The following is an 11988-nucleotide window of genomic DNA, read 5'->3' as shown; positions in this document are numbered from 1 at the left end:
CTGAAGGAGGCTGCTACAGCTAAGTCTCCATCAGGACTTGGGAAGGAGCCCGGGGTGGGGGGGGGCGGGGAGGACTGATTCTTGGTATCCAGAAAGTCGAAGAAGGAAATAAATGGAAATTACAAATAAAAATATACAATTGAGGGCAGCCTGGGTGGCTCAGCGGTTCAGCACCGCTTTCAGCCCAGGGCGTGATCCTGGAGACCCACACCTGTGGAGATCCAGTCCCACGTCGGGCTCCCTGCATGGAGCCTGCTTCTCCCTCTGCCTGTGTCTGCCTCTCTCTCTCTCTCTCTCTCTCTCTGTGTGTGTGTGTGTGTGTCTCATGAATAAATAAATAAAATATTTTTAAAAAATAAAAATAAAAAATAAAATAAAAAATATACCATTGAAATTATGTAATCTTGGTCCAGTGCACCACCAATACTTTATCACTATAAAGGATCATTTATACCTGAGACAAAGAATATAGATAAATAATAAGATAAACCTTAGCCGAAGAACACTTGAGTTTCTAAAACCTACTTAGTTTCCACGAGGCAAGATAACTGGGTTACAGAAGGGATGGTGGGGGCCAAAAATTGGGCTGTGAGAGCAGAGAACTGGTGACAAGAGCAGACCCTGTGAAGGAGGCTGCCGGCAGGGATCGAAACGCTGGCCTCTTAAAGCCCTTGCCGAGAGCACTTTACTCTGGAGGTGGCGGAGGGAGGACAGAGGTGCTCTGAGGGTTCCTGCTCACCTTCTGTGGCCCGACTTTCTTGTTGTCCTTCCCTGCCTCACATCCAGGGACATGAGTGGTGAGCCATGGACCCCCGGGAACTGGAGCTGGGTGACAGAGTTCATCATCTTGGGCTTTCCTCATGTCCAGGGGGTGCAGGCTTACCTCTTCGTCTTGCTACTTCTCATTTACGTCACCACCGTCCTGGGAAACCTGCTGATATTCCTGGTGGTGCGCCTGGACCCCCGGCTCCACACACCCATGTACCACTTTGTCAGCGCGCTCTCGCTGCTGGAGCTCGGCTATACAGCGGCCACCATCCCCAAGATGCTGTCGAACCTGCTCAGCGAGGAGAAGACCATTTCCTTCTCCGGATGCCTTCTGCAAATCTATTTCTTTCACTCTCTTGGGGCTGCTGAGTGCTACCTCCTCACAGCCATGGCTTATGACAGGTACTTAGCCATCTGCCAGCCTCTCCACTACCCCACCCTCATGACCCCGGCGCTCTGTGCCCGGATTGCCGTTGGCTGTTGGTTGGGAGGCCTGGCTGGGCCGGTGGCTGAAATTTCTCTGGTGTCCCGTCTCCCTTTCTGTGGCCCCAATCACATTCAGCACATCTTTTGTGATTTCCCTCCTGTGCTGAGCTTGGCCTGTACGGACACATCTGTCAATGTCCTAGTGGACTTCGTTATCAACTCCTGCAAAATCCTGGCCACCTTCCTGTTGATCCTCAGCTCCTATGTCCAGATCATCCGCACGGTACTCAGGATTCCTTCAGTTGCAGGCAAGACAAAGGCCTTCTCCACCTGTGCCTCCCACCTGACCGTGGTTCTCATCTTCTACGGGAGCATCCTCTTCATGTATGTGCGGCTGAAGAAGAGCTACTCGCTGGACTATGACCGCGCGCTGGCTGTGATCTACTCGGTGCTCACGCCTTTTCTCAACCCCTTCATCTACAGCTTGCGCAACAAGGATATTAAGGAGGCTGTGAGGAGGCAGTTGAGGAGGTCAGGGATACTGTGATGAAGGTGGGGAGGGCAGGCCAAGTGTGAGGCCGACCTAGGGTGGCCCTGGGGGTCGGCATTCCCTCCGATGAGATATTGGGCATTGAGTGCTTTCCTGCGTGGGACACAGAACTGGGGCAAGTGCTGCTTGGCTCTTGGTGCCAACTCGACCACCATACTCTCTGCTGGAGCCACACGCAGCAAGCCACCCGACTGGAATAGACAGTAGTGCAGTGATTTTCAATCTTGGATATTTGTATACCACACATGGGATTTTTTGTCAAATTTGAGCTTTATCTACAATAAATAAATAAATAAATAAATAAATAAATAAATAATAATAAACGCAGTAAATTTGATACCTATTTAGTTGTTTCTGAACAATATTTGTGAAATAAATTTTAGAAGAAAATTAAATGGCTTTTCACATGCTGTTTACACTTGAATGGTATTTTATGCCTCCTGGTTGTTTATGGATCACCATTGGAAACACTGGCATAGTAGAGGAAAGCACGTTTTTATGACAACATAAATCCGGGTTTAAATCCAAGGTCATTCCGTTACTTATTAATTGCATGGTCTTTAGAAAGTAACTCAAACCCTTAGGGTCTTAATTTCGCCATTTGCTAAAAATACTTTCTTAAAGGTTGTTTTGTGAATTAGTGATAAGGTCTGTACATCACGGACAAATTGTCTGGCATGTAACTGATAGCTATATATATATATATATATATATATATATATATATATATATATATACTTTTATTTATTTTATTCTTCCCCAAATCTCTCATCATTGCTCTGGGCCTTAGAACAAGATCCAGGAAAATGTAACTATGCAAAAATACTTCCCAGTTACTCCCCCAGAGGAAAGGAGTAAAGAGCCAGAGGGTGTACTTGAGAGGTGAGCCAGCTGTGGTGCTCGGGTTCCCGAAGGCTGCGTGTTTCAGTCTTGGCGGCCTTGACATCCGTTCTCTGTGACGGTGCAGGAGTCGTACCACTGGCAGGAAACAGGATTGCTCTTTACATTGGACTGCCTCTTTATTATGTTTCAAGCTAGTTATGTCCTTAAACCTATGAAAATATATGAGAAATAATCCTATAACTTAGCATATGAGATATGTGGTGATTTAGTTATTAGCTGGTATTAGGGATTATCATGAACCTGAATATGTACTATGAATAGAGAATCAAACACTGACTATAAGAAAATTTGCAATTTTATAGAACTTTCTACAAAAATCCCAGAGTGTTTCTATTCCAACCACCCTAAAGATACCCATTCCCCCATCCATCCAGTCCATCAAGCACATGTTTATTTAGCTCTAACTCTGTATCAAGTGCCATGCAACAACCTACATAAAAGGATGAGCAAAACAGAATAAGTCCAGTTCCTGCCCTTAGGCTGGTTGGAAAGATTGAGAAGATAGATATTAGCATCATAATTAATTTATACTTAATTATAATTACTTAATTAAAACTCTGGTAATTAGTAATAAAACACAAGCACTCTCTTCTGGAGGAAATGACATTTAAGCTGAAAACTAACAGAGAGATCAAAGTTGGCCATTTTATGAAAGCAATTTCAAAAAAATTGGAAGTTTAGACCCAAGTGAAACATCTTGCCAACGTTACAGGGCAAGTCAGTCAGGGACTCTGATGAAGAAAACAAAGGCTTCAGCTTCCCAGCTGGGTTCCTCTAGGCTTTATTTATTTATTTATTTATTTATTTATTTAATAAATTTATTTTTTATTGGTGTTCAATTCCTCTAGGCTTTAAAAGGTCCAGGAAAGCACGGGGAAAAGGAAAAAAAAAAAGATGAAAATACCAGTTAAAGCAGTTGATGACTAGGCTATGGGTCTGGAATGGAGTTGGCAGTGGCAGCCAGGGCTTGGGCACCTGAGGACTTGCAGAGGCAGGTGTGAAAGTGGGACTCACCTTTAAGAGAGTGAAGGACAACTCGCAGAATAAGAAAAAATGATCTGCAAACCATGTATTTGGTAAGGGACTTCTATCTATCATATACAAAGCACTCTTACAGCTCAGTAAGAAAAAGGCAAATAATACAATTGGAAAATGAACAAAGAATCTGAGTAGGTGCTTATTCAAAGAAGATATGCAAGTGGCCAATAAGCACATGGGAAGATGCCCAGCATCATCATCCTTGGGGAAATGCAAATCAACCTCACAGTGAGATTCCACGTCACACTCCCTAGGATGGCAGGCATCAGAGGGCCAGGTAACCACATATGCTGCTGCTGGCGGAGGTAAACCAGAACCCTCACACACGACTTGTGGAAATGTAAAGCGATGCAGCCACTTTGGGAAACAGCCTGGCATCTCCTCAAAAGATTTAACACAGGGTTGTCACACGACCCAGCAATTCTATTCCTCCGTGTGTATCCGAGAGAAATGAAAATATGTGTCCACGCAAAAATTTGTACATGAATATTTACGGCAGCCTTTCTCATGGTAGCCCAAACACAGAGGCCATCCAGATGTCTGCTGATGGAGAACTGAGTGAACTACACGTGTACATACCTAAACAATGGAATGTATTTGTACGTAACAAGAAATGAAGTCTTCATACATACCACAGCATGGATGAACCTTGCAAGTACTGTTCTATGTGAAAGAAGGCAGACCCCCCACACACACAAAAAAAAAGGCCACCAACTCTATGATATCATTCACACAAAATATCCGGGATAGAGAAATCTGTAAAACAAAAACTGGATTAGTGGCAGAAGTATGTGTGTGGGGCAACTGGGTACGGGGTGGTGAGAGCTAAAGGATACAGAGTTTCTGATGAATCAGTAAATTCTATCCATGAAACTAATAATTCCCTATATGTTAACTAAGTTGAATTTAAATAAAACCTAAAAACAAAATACATGAACCTAAAAAAAAGGATGCAGAGTTTCTTTATGAGGTGTTTAAACGTTCAAAACTGATTGTTAATGATGGTTGCACATGTCCGTAAATATATTAAAAGCCATTCAATTGTACACTCTAAATGGATGAATTGTTGTGGTTTGTAAATTGTATCTCAGTAAAGATGTTTTTAAAAGCAGGGCTGAAGTAAGGCTAACTTGATGACTATTTGCTTTAAAACTGAATGCACTGCACTGTCTGGAGTTTTATGGGAAGCTCTGGGCTTAACAGGTGCATGACCACAGTCTCACCAGAACATGGCTAAGTTTTGGCCAGATAGACTTTGTTCTAGATGTCTCCATGGGGAAGAAGCCTTTATTTATTCGTTTATTATTTTTTAATTTATTTTTTAATTTATTTTTTTATATTTTTTAATTTAAATTCAATTTGCCAACATATAGTATAACACCCTGTGCTCATCCCATCAAGTAGAGCAGAAGCCTTTAAACATGAGTTTTAGATTTAGGGAGACAGATAGATATGAAATGGGGAAGGGGAAAGACGAGATGGGTGAGAGACTGTGAGAGAACTATTCTAAATTAAAAGACATCTAGAGGGGATCCCTGGGTGGCTCAGCAGTTTAGCGCCTGCCTTTGGCCCAAGATGTGGTCCTGGGGTCCCAGGATCGAGTCCCACACCAAGCTCCCAGCATGGAGCCTACTTCTCCCTCTACCTGTGTCTCTGCCTCTCTCTCTCTCTCTGTCTTTCATGAATAAATAAATAAAATCTTTAAAAAATAAAATAAAAGACATCTAGAAGACACAACAATCAACTAACATGGATTTTGATTCAAATAAACCAAATGGGAAAGGACGTTTATGGGGTGGGTGAACACTTGACTATGGACCAGGTATCAGGTGCTTTTGAGAAATTGTTGAATCTTTAGAGCGTGACAGCCCATTGTGGTTAGTGAAGAAATGTGTTTAGGGGGAAATGTCAAGATCTTTGGGATTTATTTTAAAATATTTTTTGGGCACCTGGGTGGCTCAGTTGGTTAAGCATCTGCCTTTGGCTCAGGTCTTGATCTTAGGGTCCTGGGATGCAGCCCCTCATTGGGCTCTCTGCTCAGTGGAGAGCCTGCTTCTCGCTCTCTCTCTGCTTCTCCCCCTGCTTGTGCTCCCTCTCTCTCTCTCTCTGTCAAATAAATAAAATCTTTAAGAAATATATTTTTAAAAAGATGAAGTAAAAATAAAACTATTTTATTTTTGTATAAAATATTTTGTATTATTAAAATTTGAGTTCTATGGGCTTAGTATTTTCTATACTTTCATTGATGTTTACAAATATTGCATAATAAAACATTTTTTAAGAAAACAAGGAAAAAAAGGCATGCTTGGGTGGTTCAGTGCATTAAACATTTGATGTCAGGGTTGTGGGATCAAGCCCCGTGATGGTCTCTGCACTTAGCACAGTCTGGTTGAGATTATCTTCATCTTCCCTTTCCCTCCCCCCACTCATGTACTGTCTTTCTCTTCCTAAAATAATAAATAAATAAATATTTAAAATAAAAAAATAAATAAAAAATAAGGGAAAAGGATAATCATAATTTACTATGAAGGAGTATTAGCAGCAACACAGAGAGGAACTCAAGATATTATAAAGAAAACATTCATTCTCATCGGAGTTACATCTAACAACATAGCTTTGAAGCATGTAAAATGACAAAAATATGGGAAGAAACTAATGCTTTTGGACATTTCTCTGAAAGAAATCAAAATAATTATACCAAAAAATAATAAGTGCGGATATGGAAAAAGCAAACCAAAGCTTAAGTATATAACATATTATGTATAATTAAGCTTTAGTTGTCTACAACATATAAGTTAGATACATAAATAGAGAAGTTATATATACATTATATGTAAAGTTATAAAGTTCCAGGTGTATATGTGTATATAAATAAATAGATCCTACATATCAAATATATAGAGGAAATCATACATATGAAGCATTTATAGAGTTGAGACAACTTGTAAAGAAATCCTGTTTTGGAATATAGGTATCTTAGTGACTACTTTCTCTGAACATAATGATTTTAGGTGGACAAAGATTATTTAAAGTAGAGAAATGCATCAAAAATAACTATTACTTCCATGATTACTGTACTTTACAATAATTCCTGCATGGGGCCTGCTTCTCCCTCTGCCTGTGTCTCTGCCTTTCTTACAAAACATGGGAGTTGATTAGTCCAAAGATGTAAGACACATGGAAGGTGATCTAGTGTAGCAAAACAGACAATAAAACGTTTATTTTTTATAGGAAAAATATGCATGCAATTGTGGGGTATCACTGATTAAAATGAAACAAACCAGGGGTTTGTGTGACCCGTACACGTGCCTTAGCCAGGCTTGGTGCTTCGTTCCTCATGGTTTCTGGCCCTGTTTGAGGAAAGGAAATTTAAACTGGGGTGAGAATCTTCTATCCTGGTCTCAGAGGAGTAGTGTTTCATCCCACGTTCTGAGAATATCCAACTCTTTTGCTAAGGGATTTAGCAAAAATCAGTCTGATCATTTTCTACTTTCAAAATAAAAAGAACTATGCCTCATGAAAGATAGTTACTTTCCAACATGGGGAAACACCATACATCCTAAACAGGACTCTGTTACCTACACATGCAAAGCATTCTTCTGTTTCGTGCCAAAAGTCATAAAATGATAACTTTTGGTCCTGTGAAACCTGGGGGTTCAGCATTTGCTCCTGGGATTCCAGAAAGCAAAAAGTAAAGATTGAATGGTGTCCCCTGGAGTGGTATGACATGAGGGCCCTGGAAGTAATTTTCAGCTCAGAACAGTAATAAAAATAACAAAAACATTAAAAAATAATTAATATCTGATAAATATTATAGGCAGTGTGCTCAACATTTTATACACAATTACAGCATTTAATCTTCAAAATCCTCAAAGATCCCAAGTGACACATTGAGGCTCAGGACACTTGTGTTAGTTCTCCAAATCATATTTTTGGAAAGTATGAAATCCAGATTCATGTTTAGACAGTATGACCTAGAGTCCTCAGCCTTAGTGACCATCCTAAGTTCACTCCAGTAAGGAGGAGCTACTGATAACCACCTGACTTTGTAGGAGACCATCTGGGTAAAGAGTCCAAGCAGAGCCTAGGTTACCTTTTTTTTTTTTTTTTCAGAAATGCTGAGGAGAAGTTCCCACATCAGGTGTAGAGATGATAGCTGATGTCTCCCAAGGGAACTTCATGTTTAGAACAAATGGTGAAAAGAGATCTTTTCTAAAAGCGACGAGCTTACGCAAAAAGAAAAGGGACTGTTGTGCATAGGAGAGGCTCTTCCTATGGGTCCGGGGCATGGGCTGGGGAACGAGCTGGATCTGAGGCTAGGACAAGATCAAGGAAACAAAGCAGCTGCCAGATGGACTTATTAGCTTAGCCTGGTTCCCTGGGATCCTGCCTCCACACAGACCACAGAGCCTCCCTCCTGTGCTTCTGCTTTTGCTGCCTTGGGCAGATATGGAGCCTGTCTGTCATTGTCACCAAGACTCTTCTTTCTGCTGCCTTTGCTCTTAAAGGCCTCAACCCACCTGTAAGATTAGTTGGTCCACAAGTCAAGAAAAAAGTTTAGCTGGTTGACAGCCCGTCAACGGAACCCCGTGCTGAAGGCTGTGGTGTTAAAGACGAGGGACCCTTCTTCCTGCTGTCTGTGTGCCCTTAATCCAATAGGAGGCATGGGGGCAAGCAGGAAAGCAGAGAGAAGCAGAGGATAGAAAGCAAGTCTCACTCAAACAGGGCCCACGTTGGTCCTGACACCGGTGGTAGTGATATTAGTGTGAGGAATCTTTCTTGATGATTCCAATAATTTGGAGTAATGTTGGGAAGTAGGGGACGACAGCGGCAAAAATAATCCCATAGGTTAAGGATGTCCTCGTGAAGAGAATCAATGCACAGAGTTGATAGAGCAAAGGACACAAAAGGGTGTGTATTCAAAGAGGCGTGGAACACCAGTAGCACATTTGGGAAGGTTTAAAGGAAGTAAAATAAGAGAACAATGAGTGTACAAGGACCATTGCTTCTCGAGCCAAGAAAACCAGCGAATTTGACGGACAATGACTTTCTTATCAAGAGCAGCTACTGAATCGCGAGACTCTGAGGTCTCCAAAGGCCAAGCCACCCGTGTGACAGTCGCTAATGGATCCTCTGCACCTAGCACAGGACTAACATAGAATTGCTACTCAAAAGTTTTTTTAATAAATCAATCTTGAAATCTGGAGGAGCAAACCCTTATCAGCACTTCCTGGATAATACTTAGTGACCACGTTTCCTCTTCCTGGGTTTAGCAATTGGTCTTGGGATGAAGGCTGCGTGAAGCCAGCCCGGATTACAGTGAATAGGCCCTGGCTCTGGGGGCAGCTGCAGTTGTGTTTCTGCCCTGGATTCCTAATCATTAACTCCATGCGCTCGGACTCATTATTGAAATTCTATGATTCGCATTTCTCATTGGGAAAAACCAGGGTTAATATTGCTTCCACATGATTGTCGTGAGTACAAATGAGACGGTGCGTGTAAGGTACTTATCATAAGCTCGGGTGTTATTAAAAAATGTCAGCCCTTATAAACATGCAAGGGCCCCAGGGCTGGAGATGATCTTAGTGACCAACTCTGACCCATCCTCAGAAAGTTCGGGTCAGCTTTTCAGAAATGCAAATGCAGGGGCAGCCCGGGAACCCAGCGGTTGAGCTCCGTCTTTGGCCCAGGGCCTGATCCTGGAAACCCGGGATCGAGTTCCACGTCGGGCTCCCTGCATGGAGCCTGCTTCTCCCTCTGCCTGTGTCTCTGCCTCTCTCTCTCTCTCTCTCTCTCTGTCTCTCATGAATAAATAAATAAAATCTTTAAAAAAAAAAACAAAAGAAATGCAAATGCATGCATGGGCTTCACTTTCAGATTTTCTAAATCATAAGTTCTGATGACCAACTGGTTTTGGGGAATCGCTGATCTGATCCAGCCAGAAGTATTACAGATACAGAAACAGCACAACTTAGTGGCAAAACAAGGTATAAAATCTGGTTTGGACGGTGTTTCTGTGATGCCACAGTCACCCAGTGAGGCCTGGAAGCCCGTGGAGGACAGAGTCAGTGACTCCTACAATCAGTGACTGGTGGGTTTCATGAAATTTTGGGGAAAGACATTGATTGGTATAATGTCATTTCTTTTTCTCTTTTTTAAGACTTTTTTTATTTATTTGAGAGAGAGTATGAGCATGCGCAGGAGTGGGGTGGGGGGTCGAGGGAAAGAGTCTCAAGCAGACGCCCTGCTGAGCACAGAGCCTGACCCTGGCCCTTGATCTCAGGACCTGAGCTGAAACCAAGAGTCGGACGCTTAACCAACTGAGCCAGCCAGGCGCCCCGGTATAATTTCATTTCTTTTCTTTTTTTTTTTTTTTTAAAACTTTTATTTTATTTATGATAGTCATACAGAGAGAGAGAGAGAGAGAGGCAGAGACATAGGCAGAGGGAGAAGCAGGCTCCATGCACCGGGAGCCTGACATGGGATTCGATCCTGGGTCTCCAGGATCGCGCCCTGGGCCAAAGGCAGGCGCCAAACCGCTGCGCCACCCAGGGATCCCATAATTTCATTTCTTGAACACCAAATAGATCAAACAAAACTATGTGTTTACTGAGGACAGAGAATAAAGTAGAGCCCTGAGGTCGAAACCACCTCTGTCTCTGAACAAGGGGATTCAGGGATGGAAAGAGGAGTTGGGGCCAGTTGACAGTAGCAATGATCAGAACTCCAATGTCTTTCTCATCCCTTTCATCCCGCTGTCCGGCCTCACCATCATGTGGGGCCACAGAAGAGAAGGGCAGGAGCCCGGCTGGCTGGGCAAGGAGGAAGCCAGCCTGTGCCCAATAGCAGTAGAAGCCACGTGTACGGCTACAGTGACACAACACAGCAGGGGCACTGACGCAAACAGGCCATGACATTGCTACCCATGTCCTGGACGAGGAGGTTTTTTTGTTCTTATTTATAACAATAGAGCGAGTAGTGTTATTTTTCTGCAGTAGAAATAGATCATACTCATGAACAAGTCAGGAAATGGTGAAATGCTGAACTTCCAGGAGGTTTTTCAGAGTCCAGCCTCCAGGTCTACCCCCTGACCCCACCAGCCCTCCTCCGACGGCAGAAAAACCTTCTAATAGCATCTTTCATGTCCTTGTTTCTCAGGCTGTAGATAATGGGGTTGAGGAAGGGAGCAAGGATTACAAAGCTGACAGCAATTGCTGTGTCCCAAAACACTGAGTAGGTGGCTGAGAACCGCAGATACATGACAGCCACACTGCCGAAGAAGAGCAGGAACACAGCAAGGTGAGCGGCACAGGTGGAGAAGGCCTTGCGGCGGCCCTCGGCAGAGGGCATCCCCAGAATCACCACGATGATCCGGACGTAGGATAGGGCGATGGCCAGGAAGGAGGCCACGATCTCCACTGCGTGGATAGCGTCCACGATGACCACCAGCGATGTGTCTGTGCAGGCCAAGCTCAACACAGGTGTGAAGTCACAGAAGATCTGCTGGATCCGGTTGGGGCCACAGAAAGGCAAGGTGGCAATCCACGCGATCTCAGGGAGCACAAGGAGGAAGCCACAGAGGCAGGACCCAGCTGTTAGCTGGGTGCACAGCTTGGGAGTCATGATGGTCGGGTAACGGAGAGGACTGCAGATGGCGACGTACCTGTCAATGGCCATTGCTGTCAGCACACAGCCTTCCGTGATGCCCAGGGAGTGGAAGAAGTACATCTGCAGGAGGCAGCCGGCCAGAGAGATGGTCTTCTGCTCACTGACCAGGCTGGAGAGCATCTTGGGGATGGTGGTCGTGGTGTACCCGACCTCCAGGAGGGAGAGGACACTGATGAAGAAGTACATGGGAGTGTGCAGGGCCATGTCCAGCTGGACCACAATGACTATCACCAGGTTCCCAGTGATGATGAATCCATAGGCGAGAAGCAGGGGGATGAAAAACAGGAGGCCACCTTGATGCAGAGGTGGGAACACAGAGAACAAGAACTCAGTCACCATAGTCTGATTCCCCAGGGTCTCCAGCCGTGTCATCTGCAAGGGAAAGAAAGGAGACAAACTCCTGGAACGGGGGTGGTGCCCAGGCACTGAAAACCGCCCCACTCCTTTTCGCGGTCAGCTCCTTAAGCTGACTCTGGGGGGCCTAGATAGGCCAGTTGGAAATATCTCTCAGCTGTAGCTCCTGTGGCCAGAAACATCTGGAATATTTGCTTTGGGGCCCCTCAATGCATCTTTTGTAAACATCTTCAGTGGATGCCAAGAAAACACAAAGCCACACAACAAATTAATTATCTGGA

General features: G+C 43.8%; 2 protein-coding genes across 2 annotated transcripts; one reads left to right on the top strand and one right to left on the bottom strand.

Annotated features, from left to right (window-relative positions):
• Nucleotides 1–790: 790 nt before the first annotated feature.
• On the top strand, nucleotides 791–1741 carry OR6N1 (olfactory receptor family 6 subfamily N member 1). Its single transcript, XM_077886952.1, has one exon. It carries the CDS (start codon nucleotides 791–793, stop codon nucleotides 1739–1741), a length of 951 nt encoding a protein of 316 aa, XP_077743078.1.
• A 9024-nt stretch (nucleotides 1742–10765) lies between these two features.
• Nucleotides 10766–11725, bottom strand: OR6K6 (olfactory receptor family 6 subfamily K member 6). The gene has a single exon (XM_077886658.1). The coding sequence runs from the start codon at nucleotides 11723–11725 to the stop codon at nucleotides 10766–10768; it is 960 nt and encodes a 319-aa protein (XP_077742784.1).
• Between the last annotated feature and the right edge of the window lie 263 nt (nucleotides 11726–11988).

Source organism: Canis aureus, chromosome 38 (genome assembly GCF_053574225.1).
Source record: "Canis aureus isolate CA01 chromosome 38, VMU_Caureus_v.1.0, whole genome shotgun sequence".
In the NCBI taxonomy this organism is placed as follows: Eukaryota; Metazoa; Chordata; class Mammalia; order Carnivora; family Canidae; genus Canis; species Canis aureus.
This window is presented reverse-complemented; position numbering and strand designations above follow the sequence as displayed.